The sequence below is a fragment of the Phyllostomus discolor genome, chromosome X (genome assembly GCF_004126475.2).
Source record: "Phyllostomus discolor isolate MPI-MPIP mPhyDis1 chromosome X, mPhyDis1.pri.v3, whole genome shotgun sequence".
NCBI lineage: Eukaryota > Metazoa > Chordata > Mammalia > Chiroptera > Phyllostomidae > Phyllostomus > Phyllostomus discolor.
The window spans coordinates 35,644,190-35,657,595 of record NC_050198.1 but is presented as its reverse complement, the minus strand read 5'-3'; the positions used below and the strand labels follow the sequence as shown (position 1 = coordinate 35,657,595).

The following is a 13,406-nucleotide window of genomic DNA, read 5'->3' as shown; positions in this document are numbered from 1 at the left end:
TGTCTTCAGTAGCACAATGAGGTAGGGATAGAGGCAGGACTCAAAGACAGGTCTTCTGAATGTATCTGTTGCTTCCTAATGATAAACCAAGTCTTAGGGCAAGGGCAGGCACAAGGATTGGCCGAACTGGATGGGGGAGTAGCTGTGTCTGACCTGGGACCTGGGCCTCTCTCCAGAATGTGGATCTTGGGAAGCGGGCACCTACACCCATCCGAGAAAAGGAAGTCACCATGTGCATGCGCTGCCAGGAGCCCTTCAATTCCATCACCAAGCGCAGGCACCACTGCAAGGCCTGCGGGCATGTGAGTGTTGGGAGGCAGGGGCAGAGCTAGGGAGGGGATGGGCTGGCAGCCTGGAGGCCCACTTCTGAGAGGGCATGGTCCAAGTGGGGAAGAGGCCATGAGTCAGCTGTGGGAATTGGTACACTGAAGGGGAAGGCCTTCCGGAATCAGGCATCTCTTGCCCACTTGCCACTCCAGGTGGTTTGTGGGAAATGCTCCGAGTTCCGGGCCCGCCTTATCTATGACAACAACCGCTCCAACCGTGTGTGCACTGACTGCTACGTGGCCTTGCACGGGGTGCCTGGGAGTAGCCCAGCCTGCAGCCAGCATACACCTCAGCGCCGGAGGTCCATCTTGGAGGTAAGAGCCAGGCCTATGACCACTAACCCTCACACATCAATGACATGAACCCCACTCACCCACCCAGTGTGACTGAGGCCTGGTTATCTCTGAAACCATATGGTGCCATGTATATCCATGGAACATCCAGGCTTGGAGTGAGTAAAATGAATGCAAGAGTGAATGAATGAAAGCCAGTACTTTTTATTTAAGTGCTTTAGACATTTAATCTTCACAGTAACTAATCTGTCCATGCTATTACTATCCCTATTTTACAAATGAGGAAACTGAGGCCTAAGGAGGTTACTAACCCATGTTACACAGCCAGTGAGTGGCAGAGCTTGCATGTTTTTTTAATTGACAAACTACCTTTTCTTATTATAAAGTAGGATATGTGCACTGAAGAAAATTAGACAATATAAACAAAAATAATAAAAGCATCCTATTTTTTCTACCCACTAGATAACCACTAACACTTATGCTTCCTATCTTTCTAGGCGCGTGCACATTTTGGTTTTGTTTCTTAACCAAATTGAGGTATTTATTTTCTTTAACATTTAAAGAACCTTTACTCTGTGCCAGGCACTATTCTAAGCATTTTGCATCTATGAATTCATTTAATCCTTACAATAGCTCTACGTGCTCTCTTTCCAAGTCAATACATTTTCACCTAGAGCTGGGATTCTGAGCTGGTCGCCTTACCCAGCCCCCATCCCCTTAACCACAATGCTAGATTGCTTCTCACTGAGTATAGGGAATGGATATGTGACAAAAGATGACAAAAAGGTGAGGTATAAATGCATAAATCACTTGAGGAATAAATGGACTGATAGAAGACTGCCTGACTGGCATTCAGGTGCCCCTGCTGGGAGCCGCACACCCCTCCCACCTAACTAGAAGAGGTAGCAGCTATGGCCTGACTAACTCACTGGGAGACATTGGGCAAGTCAGTACTGCCACCTGAATTCAGCACCCTCATCTGAAGTATGGGCACCACAATACCTAACACTAACAGGGTATTGAAGCCCGGAGGAGCCAGGCTAGGCCTTCTATCATCATTGATGTCCCCTATGTCTCTGGTCACAGAAACAGGCTTCAGTGGCTGCAGAGAACAGCGTCATCTGCAGCTTCCTGCACTACATGGAGAAGGGTGGAAAAGGCTGGCACAAGGCATGGTTTGTGGTCCCTGAAAATGAACCCTTGGTGCTGTACATCTACGGAGCCCCTCAGGTGTGCATCCTACTCCTTTGGGTCCTTTCAGCCACCTGGCAAAACCAGGCTGCCCCCCTTTCCCTTCAGTCCTTGACTTCTCCTTGGCCTTGGCACATTGGGGGAGCCTAAGTGGAAATCAGAACCCCCACCCTTGTGAGATAAAGACTGGCTAGAAACAATCATTGTGGGCCAATGTATGTAGGGGAAAGTGGGGTGAGTTGTGGGAGGGGTCTAGCTTCCTGGAGGAAGCCAGAGTGAAGATGGAGTACTGCTAGATCCCATTTGGATGGGGTAAACATGTAAATGGGAGTGATGGCTTAGGCAAAGGCCTGAAAACTTTGGTATGCGCTAACGAGACTAGCCCAGCTGTTTTGGGGTATTGGAGGAAACGGGTATCTGAGCCCAACCTGCATCCTAACCCCAGTTCTGACATTTTCCTACTGCTATCAACAGAGCCTTAGAAGGTTCTTGAGCAGGTGAAGGAAAAGAAGGGGTTTAGTAGGTGGAAAACTGGTGAGAAGCCAAGCCCCAAGGTGACCCTGGCTCTGTTCTTTCCCCAGGATGTGAAAGCCCAGCGCAGCCTGCCCCTCATTGGTTTTGAGGTGGGGCCTCCTGAGGCAGGGGAGCGGCCGGACAGACGGCATGTCTTCAAGATCACCCAGAGCCACCTGAGCTGGTACTTCAGTCCTGAGACAGAGGAGCTGCAGCGGCGCTGGATGGCTGTGCTTGGCCGGGCAGGCCGTGGGGACACGTTCTGCCCAGGGCCCACACTGTCTGAGGACAGGGAGATGGAGGAGGCACAGGTGGCAGCTTCAGGAGCCACTGCTGAACCCTCTGAAGGCCCCCAGACCCGAGATAAGACCTAGAGGGTTTGGGAAGAACTGGGGCTCCCTGCCCCACACTCTAGCTGCCCATGCCTGATGGGGGGCTCCAGCCCTCTCCCTCCCAGCTCAGTTAATACTTGAACTCCCATCATGGGCACTTGCAATCCCAAATGCTGGGTCTTGGGTTTTTTAAAAAATTCATCTTTTCACAAAACGTGGGCTTTTAAAAAGATATTCCTAGTGATGTTCAATTTTTGTAATCCCTGTCCCCGGGGAGGGGGTGGGAATTGTTGCTAAACCTGCCTGAATTAGGCCATTTTCCTCCATCCCCTGCAGATCCTGCCTCTACTCAATTCGCCCCAAAGTACCTGAGGCAGGACACCTAGAGTCAAGTGCCAGTTCTTCCACTGAGTTCATGGCCCTGGCCCACCCCTGCCCCTTCAGCCAGTATCTCCATATGTATGTTAGGTGGGGCAGTGACCGGATCCTTCCTGCCTCTCCGTGGCTTACAGCTTCTACCCAGCCCCAAGGCTACCCATTATTTTATCGTCCAGACCCATGGCAGGGCCACCGGGCAGGACAGGGGAACAGGGGGGGAGAACAATGGATACTCTCGGTTTTGTTTTTTAAAGAAAAATACAGTTTATTTCAGGCTTACGGAAACTTTCAGAGCACTGCTGTGCTCCACTTGTCTGTCTGTTTGTCCAAAGTCCCAGACTGCTAGGATGGGCCCCAAAACTGCTCCCTTGCTGAGTTCTGAACCTCAGGTTCCAGAAAGATGACTCCAGGGATACTTACAACAGGTCAAGCAACAGATTAAACATTAAGGTCTTATTTATTCAGGTTTTAGGCCTCATCCCTGGACTTTGATGGAATTGGATGAAGAGTTTAGAAAGAGGTTGGAGGAAGCAAAAAACAAAGCCCAGGTCACCCAAGCTCACCACCTTGCCAAGGTCTTAGAATTCCCACAGGAACCCAGGGCTGGAGGCTGGGCTGCAAGAAGGGAGTGTCCCTGGGAGGTTCCAGTTTCTTGACAGGGGTACAGAGCTGCTGCTGCTCCTGCTATGTGTGTGTGCAGCAGGGAAGTACGAGAGCTGTCATAACTTTCATTCACATCATCAATGAATCTCTCTCCCTGCTGCATGTTCATCTCACTATTCCTGACCCAGCAAAAGTATTGGTTCTGCTGGTCCTCTCCCTTTATAAATCTGCCTGCCTGCTCCCAAACAGCATTCAGCTTCTTCAGCCACAGCCATACCCACTCATCCTTCTATCTTTCCACTGACTGCACCCAAGGCACTGAGCTGGGAAACCAGGCCTCATTCATCATTCAGATGGTAACTTATAGCCCTAGGAGGTGTGGTTAACCAGGTCCTACCACCCCAAGACCAAGGACGCTAGGGCTCTTCTTCCCCTGGAGGAAGCTTGACAGGGGAAGAGGGAGAGGGTGGAGATGGGATAACCAGTCCATAGGCCCACAAGCCTTGAAAAAAATCTCAAAACAACTAGCAAATAAGGGCCCAAACCATTTCCAGACCCACTCATTTCTTTCTCCGGACAATGGTCCAACCATCCTCTACTATATCCTCTTCCTTAATAGTCTGGGAATCTGGACCAGAGGATTCAGGCTGGGGACAGACCCCATCAGCAGCTGCCCCATCATTCGTAGCTGTGACCTGGAGGAGAAATAAAAAAACAGAGCTAAATACAATGCCTCCCAGCTGTGGCCAATGAGAGACTCAAGGCTCTCCCAGCTTTGCAAGGATTGGCTTAGGAAAGTTCCTTGCCCTCTCTAGATAATACAACCACTACCATCCCACCCCCATCACTTCCCTATGATACTAGCTGATCTCCCAGAAAATTGAAAATATCTACATCTCCCCATCCAAGGGGCAACCCTTTTACCTCCATGTCCTCAACGCTGTCCGCATCATCCTCATCTGTCTCTCTGGCTGTCGTAAGTGTGGTCGCTCTAACCCTGCACTTTCTTTGGGTGATGCTGGAAGCCATCTCCTTCAGAGCGGTCCCATCACCCCTTTGGAAGTGGTGGAACATGGTATTCAGCTGCTGGCTCACCTATCAAGAAAACATTTGGCCAGCTGGATTTTCTATAGAACCTACAACAGCCCATGTTTACAGCAAGAGTGGGGAAGGGTTTGGATTTTTCCAGAAGAGAATGGGGCTCTTTTCTTCCCCAAGGAGTTCACTAATGAAGGAACCACCTATGAAGGGCTCAGAGAAAGGCCTGAAACACTGAAGGAGGGCCTCCTAGCAGAGAAGGCAATCCCGGTAGGGGGAGTGATGTTAACCAGAGCAGGGGTGAAAAAGTACCTGGCCTGACCTGCCCTTGGGATGCAGATGAGGAATAGACCTGGCTGAGAATAATGTCTGAAAAGAGAAGAGGCAGGGTTTGAAAGGCCTTGGAAGAGTAGATTTCCCATTAGGCAATAGGGGGTCATAAAAGGCTCTTATGCAAGACTTGAGAAAAGAATGGTTAGAGCCAAGAGTCTTAGCCTAAAAAAAAAATACTTGGGGAGAAGAAAGACTGCAGGCAAAGAGATCACAGTTGTGTCCATGATATGCTCACCTGGGGCAGACTCCCATCCTCCACAACTGTATCAAACTCATTCGTCATGAGTTCCCCAAGGAAGTCCTCCACCTCATCTAGCTCCAAGTCAGCTGAGTAGGAAAGAATAGGGAGGGCCCTTTGGTCAAAGACCAGCCAACTTCATCACTCCTGCCTGCTATTCTTCAATGCCTATGTACTGGGTTCATATCTGGTTGGTGAGTAAGGATCCAAACAGTGAGCCTTTTATTCGTTGACGTGCTCTGCATTTCCAGGTTTGAACATGAGAGACCCTTCATAATTGTGGCTCCACAGATACAGGAGGCCACAGACTAATGGCATAGGTAAGAAGAAATGGACAGAAGCACTTGCAATGATGAAATATCATAGCCTAGTCCTTGCTCCACACTGATTACTATTTGAACTTTCTAGTTAGCAAATCCCATCCCATTACTCACCTTAGAACCTGCCAACTAATTTTTCTCACCTACTGCAGTGTTCATATTATGCTTTTAGGAAGTAACTGTCCTGCTGGGTTTTAAAGGAATCTATCTAGAAAGCTAATGGAAAACAAAGGTAAACAAGCTTCTTTTTAATTCTTATCTTTACCCAAGCCTTAACTATGTTAATGATTCTTGTGACTCTTAAGTAGGAGCTGAAGAAAAGTGCTTCTCTTACATAATTTGACTGGAGAAGCTTTTTCCTCAATGAACACTTAACAGATCTACTCTCCCATACTATGCCGTTTGGGCAACGCTGGCCTAAAGGGCAAAATCAAAGGCATGTACGGCCTTCCACATCCTACCCTTTTCCAGGGGCCTCCCCACCCCTCTGCTTTACTCTCTACTACTCCACTCCTCCACACACCCAAAAACACATGCACGCGCGCGCACACACTTAACTCCAGTACTGAGCACCCTACCACTTTCCAAATATAAAACATAATCTCCTCATACCACAGAACTTAAACTTGAGTGTTGCTCTCCCTGCCTCCCACAAATAGTTAACTCATTCTTATCCCTTATAACTCAGCTCAGCCCTGGCTGGTGTGGCTTGGTGAATTGAGTGCTGGCCTGCAAACCAAAGGGTCACCAGTTTGATTCCCAGTCAAGGCACATGCTTGCGTTGCGGGCCAAGTCCCCAGTAGGGGGTGTGCAACAGGCAACCACACATTGATGTTTCTGTCCCTCTCTTCCTCCCTTCCCCTCTCTAAAAATAAATAAATAAAATCTTAAAAGAAAAACTCAGCTCAATCCCCACCTCCTCTAACAATCTCCAAGAGAAACCTCCTCCCAAGTCTTATGTTACCCAAACACCCTGAGTTCCTCTTTATTGAAAACCTATTACCCTGTGTGTAAATGCCTGTTTACTTATATGGAACCCTCACTAGACTGTAATCTTCTTGAGAAAAATGTCTCTGCCTAATGTCACCTCCAACACTAAAAAAACGAATGAAGAATTTTGTAAAACTAATACTATGCAAAAGGCCCTCTGCAGGGCTCCTTATTTCTCATATGATCCTCAAGACACAACAGAGGTGTAGATCTCTGTTGTTCAAATACTCAAATGTGTTTACTGAGCACTTAAAATGTGGCTAGGCCAAACTGAGATGTGATAAAACTGTAAAATACCCAGCAGGGTTGTTTTTTTTTTTTTTTTTTTAACAATAATTCATTTATTTTTAGAGACAGGCACGAAGAAAGAGAGGGAGAAAAACATCAATGTGTGGTTGCCTCTCGTGCGCCCCCTACTGGGGAAACCTGGTCCGCAACCCAGGCATGTGCCCTGACCAGGACTTGAACCCATGACCTTTTGGTTCACAGGCCAGCGCTCAATCCACTGAGCTACACCAGCCAGGGCACCAAGCAGGTTTTGAAAATTTAATGCTAAAATGTACAACATATCATTAATAGTATTTTATACTAATTACATGTTGAAATATTTTGGATATATTGAATTGAACACCATTAATTTCACCTGTTTCTTTTTACTTTATTAAAGTTGCTGCAGAAAAATCTTAAGTAAAATTATGTGACTCGGGTAATGGATCTTACATCCATTTTAGGAATTAGGGAAGTGAGTCTCAGGGAGATAAAATGACTTGTCCAGGATGACACCTGCCCAAAAGGCATCTATCTGACCTCAGAATTCTGATTCCAAAGCCTGTACTCATTCCACCTAGCCCTCAGGTACCAACCGATAATTGCTCAAGAGTAAATGGGGACTCTCCACAACCTGCCTTCTGCTCCAGTCCCCTCGCCTCCTCATTTCCTAATCCCACCAAACCCCCACACAAGTCGCAGCACCTCACACTCACCATTGCGGAAGAAGTACTCTTCCACCGCACCTCCCAGCCACTCGGCCTTTTCCTGGCTGTGCACTCCCCCGAAGCCATTCTCCACAGCGATCTGTGAACATAGGCCCAAATGGACCACGTCAGGCTGAGAAAGAGCTCACTTGAGGTGACGTAGGAGTTCGCCACTTATGCCACCGAGCCTCAAGCGCCAATCTCGGCCAATTCCTATTCTGCTCCAGGCCCTAACTATTCCTGGCACAGGCCCCGGCCCCGGCCGCGGCCCCTCTCACCTGCAAGGCAGGCCAGGCCTCCAGGGCAGCGCGGACGCCAGCTCCGAAGAGGGCTCTCAAATCTTCCCCGGCGCCCGCCATCATCTGGCCGAGCGCCACGTGATGCCCAGGCAAACCAATCCCTCCTCAGCAAGGCCCAGGCACAATCGAAAACCGAGCCTGAGAACCCAGTCTTCTTTCCGCTGACCTGGCAGCAAGACTAGAGCAGTAGAAACATTGATCGGAGCAATGGATGACACCCACAAAGTTACTGGCGTGCAGTATATAAATCAAAGGAAGCCAGAAGTGTGCGACACGTGGGTCCATGGGTTTCCGAGCCCCTGGGTTCTGGGCCATACTGCGCAGAAAAGATGTGAGGAACTTATTAACAATACAGATACCAGTCCCTAGGGCAGAAGAATCAACCTCCGAGAATATAGCCTTAAAAATCTGTATTTAAAAAAATCATTGTTAAATCTGTAGAACACTACACCCAAAATAGCAAAATGCACACTTTTCTGAAATGCACAAGGAACATTCTCCTGTTTAGACCATATGCTAAATCACAAAGCAGGCCTCAATAGAGTTAAAAGGATTGAAATCAAAGGATGCTTTCTGACCACAGTGGGGTGAAATTAGAAATCAACAACTGAAAGAAATTTGTGAAATTCACAAATACGTGGAAATTAACGCACTTCTAAACAACTGGGTCAAAGAAAAAAATTACAAGGGAAATTAGAAAACATGTCGAATTGAATGAAAACATAAACACAGCACACCAAAATGTATGAGGTGCAACTAAAGCAATGTTTAAAGAGAATTTTATAGCTATAAATGCCCATATGACAAATCATATTAATAACCTTCTACCTTAGGAAGCTAGAAAAAGAAGAACAAAGTAATCACAAGGCAAGCAGAAAGAAGGAAATAAAGCTTGGAGAGGAAATAAATGGGATAGAAAATAGAAAAACAATAAACTCACTGAAACAAAAAGCTGATTATTTGAAAAGATCAACATAATTGGCAAACTTTTAGGTAGATTGGCTAACTAAAAGGGAGGGGGAAAACTCAAATTATTGAAATCGGGAATGAAAAAGGTGACATCACTATTGCCTAGTCAAAAAAGACTGCATGGTGCCCTGACAGGTGTGGCTCAGTGGTTTGGGTGTTGCCGAGCAAATGTCTGGGTTTCAACTGCTCCTCCAGTTGGGGCCATGTGAAAGGCAACTGATCAATGTTGGATCGATATTTCTCACTCACATCAATGTTTCTCTCCCTCTCTTTCTCCCTTCTTTCTCCTCTCTCTAAAAATAAATAAATAAATAAATAAATAAATAATGTTTTTTTTAAAAAAGACCAATGGTATTCTAAAAAATACCATTTCTACAAAATGTGCAGAATAGGCAAATCTATACACAGAAAATAGATTAATGGTTACTCAGGGCTTGGAGAGGAAAAAAATGGTATCCAACTCCTAATGAATACAAGATTTCTTCTGGGGGTGATGAAAATGTTCCAGAATTACATGTGGTGTTGGTAGTTATAGAGGCTGAGTTTTGCCCCCTTCAATTTATCATATGTTGAAACCCGAACCCCCAATATCTCAGAATGTAGAACTATATGGAGATAGAACCTTTAAAGAGGTAATTAAGGTAAACTGAGTCCATATGGGTACATTCTGATCCAATATGACTGGTGTCCTTGTAAGAAGAGGAGATTAGGACACAGAGAGAGACACCAAGACACATGCCTGCATGGAGAAATGACCATGTGAAAATGGAGAGAAGGTGGACATCTGGAAACCAAGGAGAAAGGCCTCAGAAGAAACCAAACCTGCCAACACCTTGATCTCAAACCTCTAGTTTCCAGACTTTAGAGAAAATAAATTTTTACACTTAAAGCTACCAATCTGTAGTATTTTGTTACAGCAGCCTTTGTAAACTAATACAGTTGCACAACTCTGAGGATATACTAAAGACCATTGAACTGTACGCTTTAAATGAGTGAAACTTATAAATAATATTTCAATAAAGCTGTTCTTTTAAAGATTTATTTATTTATTTATTTATTTATTTATTTCTACAGAGGGGAAGGGAGGGAGAAAGAGGGAAAAAAAACATCAATGTGTGGTTGCCTGTCACGTGGCCCCTACTGGGGAACTGGCCAGCAGCCCAGGCACGTACCCCAGACTGGGAAGGGAACAGGTGACCCTTTGGTTCACAGGCTGGATACCAATCCACTGAGCCACACTAGCCAGGGCTCAATAAAGCTGTTCTTTTTATTCTTATTCTTATCCTTATTCTTATTATTAATGTTTGAATACAGTTGTCTCCATTTTCCCACCACCTTCCCCTCCCTACCCACCCTGACCTCCCATCTTCAATCCTAAATATAACCAGAGACATTGAAGTTAAGAAGAAAGCTGTCCTTAGAAAAGTATTATAGATGACTTCCTCTCACAGCAGAGTTTGCAAACTTTGAACTAGATCATTGTTAATAAACTGTACTGGATGATTATGTGCCTGGCCCTGTGCTGAATGCTGTTGGGTCCTGGGGTTTGGTCAGATGCTCAAGAAGCTCCAACTCTGGCATGCAAAACTTGTCCAAGGACCATAGAATATGATCAGTGCTCAGGGTGAACCCAAGCTTTGAAGGGCCTGAAGGAGATACAATTTTGCAAGCCCTGTTTAAGAAAAATAGTACAGCCCTGGGTGGTATGGCTCAGTGGATTGAGTACTGGCCTGTGAACCAAACGGATGCTGGTTCCATTCCCAGTCAGGGCACATGCCTGGGAGTTGCAGGCTGTGTCCTCAGTTGGAGACATGTGAGAAGCAACTGATTAATGTATCCCTCACACATCGATGTTGCTGTCCCTCTCTTTCTCCCTCCCTTCCTTTCTCTCCAAAAATAAAAAATAAAATATTATTTAAAAAAGAAAAATAGTACAAATTTAGGTATGACAGTGAATATTGCTTCAGATTTACAAAAGAAATCTCAAATTTTATGAATTATAATTTTTAAGCTGACAAATGCCACAAACATCCTCAAATCCAGAAAAATAAAATATTCTTATTAATTGCCTGATTCACCCCTCTACTAATGTTTTCATTTTTGATACCCTCTTGTAATATTATAATTATTTAGTAATAAATATGACAAACAAATATAACAATTATTTAGTAATAACATTTCCTAGAGAAAATAAAATGAATTCAATCCCATTCAGTTGATCAATTTTTAAATTATTGGTATTTAGAAAAGCTTCAACTTTGCAACGTTATTATTAGTAATGTACATTTTAAGATTATTGTCAAATTTGAGGAAATCTCTATCTAGTTTCTTTTACATGTGAGCTGTAAAATTTCAGGTTTTTAACTGTTCCTGTGCAGTGACAAATCTTAAATGTGCTTGAAATTTACAATGCTCAATAAAATAAGCTGGGGTTTGGAACCGGCCTGTGTTAAGTGTAGGGCACGGAAGCCTAAACTTTATTAGTTCTCCAGCTCAGTGCAATGCCATAGGAGAAAGGAGCACAGGAGCCCAGAGAGACCAGCAGAGGGGGTCCCTGAACCAGCAGTGGGGGTGTGAAAAGGCTCTCAGACGATGCCTAAAGTGATACAAAATTTGAGTGGAATTTTGCCTGGAGATAGGGAGTTTCTGCATGAGGGTGGGGTTGTTTCTAAAAGAAAGAGTCCTTCATGCTGAAGAAATAATGTATACAAAAAATCAGAGACAGGAAACTAAGTGCTGTGAGATGAGCATCATGACCATTCCCAGACTGATAAACTCAGGAAGCATAAACTCCTACCCAGCTCCAGAGACTCATTCTGACAGACACAGCAATTTAGACTAAGTTCAAAGAGGCCCAAATGAAGAAACTGAGATTAAGCACCTCTGCCTGAGTTCCTAGGGTCTGAAGCCTCAGATTTACATGGAGATTAGATTCTGGTCTCCAGTTCCAAAGCGTGTGGGGTTTTTTCCCATACCACCAAGCAACTCTCCAACATTCAACTGGGTGTGTCCTACAATTCAACTCAATTCTGACATTATCTATCTGGATGTAGTATCAGATCCCATAGATTAAGGGCTCAGTCCTACAAGATTCACCCCCATACCCACATTGCATATGCCAATTGCAAATCCAGGTTGCCACCAGTGCTTCTGACCAACAACTGAGATTCCAACTACCATCTCCTTGGATTCTATTAATTTGCTAGTGCAGCCCATAGAACTCAGAGAAACATTTTACCAATAGTAGATCACGGGTTTGTTATGAAAGGATATATTGGGAACAGCCATAAGGAAGAGATACATAGGGCACGATATGGAGAAGGTGTACAGAGATTCCATGCTCTCCAAAAGTGCCACTCTCCCCAAATTTCCACGTGATTATCAACCTGAGAGCTCTCTAAACCCTGTCTTTTTGGGTTTTTATGAAGGATTCATCATAGGCATAATTGAATAAATCATTAGCCATTGGTGATTGAACTCAATCTCCAGCTTCTCTCCAGTCCCAGGAGGTCCAGGGATAAGACTGGAAGTTCCAACCCTCCAATCACATGGTTGGCTCCCAGCCCCCATCCTTAGGTTACCTAGGAATTTCCCAAAAGTTACATTATTAGCATAACAAAAGACACCTTTCACCACTGTCATCACATAGGAAATTCTAAAGGGGGATTAGGGGCTCTGTGCTAGAAAAGAGGTGGAAGACCAAATTCCAAATGCTTATACCTTATTATAAATCACAATATCACAGCAGGCCTGCTGGAAATCCCCACACATGGAGCCCCATTTTGGGCTCCAACAAGCTAAGGCTTCTGAATGAAATCTGAGATAGCCTCGAGGCTGAATTTTAGGCTGACTATACTAAGTGACAGAGTTTTTTACTTATCCTGTGCCTTGAACCCATCTTGCAATCTGGTGAAGCCAATATATTTCTCCCCAGAATAATGTTTTTAAATGCATAAAATAAAATATAGGATTACAAAGGAAACTAATTATATTAAAATACAGTTATGAAAATATTACAAAAGTGAATTGTAATATATGTTTCTTTATTAATGCATTAAATGCTGTGATCAATTAACACTTTAAATGACTACAGTACTGCAATTTCAAATTAATGATAAGTGTAAACAATATTTTAAGAGATCTGCTATGAAAAATATCCGTGTATTGATGATAAAGTCATAGCTACTGCTAATACTACTGTGGTGGGTTGCCTACATTCACTATTGAAAGAAATGTCAAATGTCATTGGAGGTTAGTGAAAACAAGATATAAATTTTTTTTTGGCCTTGACTGGTGTAGCTCAATGGATTGAGTGTGGGCTGCAAACCAAAGGGTCATGGGTTCAATTCCCAGTCAGGGCACATGCCTGGCTTGCGGGCCAGATCCCCAGTAGGGGGCGCATGAGTGCAACCACACATTGATGTTTGTCTCCCTCTTTCTCCCCCAGTTCCCCTCTGTCTAAAAATAAATAAAATCTTTATATATATATATATATATATATATATATATATAGCATTCAAATTTACACTCAGTCAAATTGAATTCTATGCATGACACTTTTTAAGTCCATGCATCCCAGGTTAAGTACTCCTACTCTAAATCCCACTC

At 44.6% G+C, this 13,406-nt stretch overlaps 2 protein-coding genes across 2 annotated transcripts in view; one reads left to right on the top strand and one right to left on the bottom strand.

The window, feature by feature from the left end:
* The window catches only part of FGD1 (FYVE, RhoGEF and PH domain containing 1), a 39,658-nt gene extending 36,291 nt beyond the window's left edge, over positions 1 to 3,367 (top strand). The window contains exons 15-18 of the mRNA XM_028522379.2: positions 177 to 302; positions 480 to 641; positions 1,707 to 1,850; positions 2,393 to 3,367. Coding sequence (XP_028378180.1) covers positions 177 to 302; positions 480 to 641; positions 1,707 to 1,850; positions 2,393 to 2,698 — 738 coding nt within the window. The 3' untranslated portion in view covers positions 2,699 to 3,367. The remainder of the gene's footprint in view (positions 1 to 176; positions 303 to 479; positions 642 to 1,706; positions 1,851 to 2,392) is intronic.
* A 105-nt stretch (positions 3,368 to 3,472) lies between these two features.
* On the bottom strand, positions 3,473 to 7,966 carry TSR2 (TSR2 ribosome maturation factor). The gene is made up of 5 exons (XM_028522380.2): positions 7,809 to 7,966; positions 7,540 to 7,630; positions 5,244 to 5,335; positions 4,562 to 4,732; positions 3,473 to 4,332 (listed from the first exon to the last, which is right to left on the bottom strand). The coding sequence occupies exons 1-5, from the start codon at positions 7,890 to 7,892 to the stop codon at positions 4,198 to 4,200; spliced, it is 573 nt and encodes a 190-aa protein (XP_028378181.1). The 5' UTR covers positions 7,893 to 7,966; the 3' UTR covers positions 3,473 to 4,197.
* Between the last annotated feature and the right edge of the window lie 5,440 nt (positions 7,967 to 13,406).

Bases quoted from the DNA above. Each gene is read 5' to 3' on its own strand.
- TSR2 (XM_028522380.2), bottom strand. From the start codon at position 7,892: ATGATGGCGGGCGCCGGGGAAGATTTGAGAGCCCTCTTCGGAGCTGGC. The intron at 5,336-7,539 runs GTGAGTGTGAGG...TTTCCTACTCAG, and splicing joins AGAGTACTTCTTCCGCAATG to CTGACTTGGAGCTAGATGAG. The intron at 4,333-4,561 runs GTAAAAGGGTTG...TTTCTCCTCCAG, and splicing joins ACAGCGTTGAGGACATGGAG to GTCACAGCTACGAATGATGG.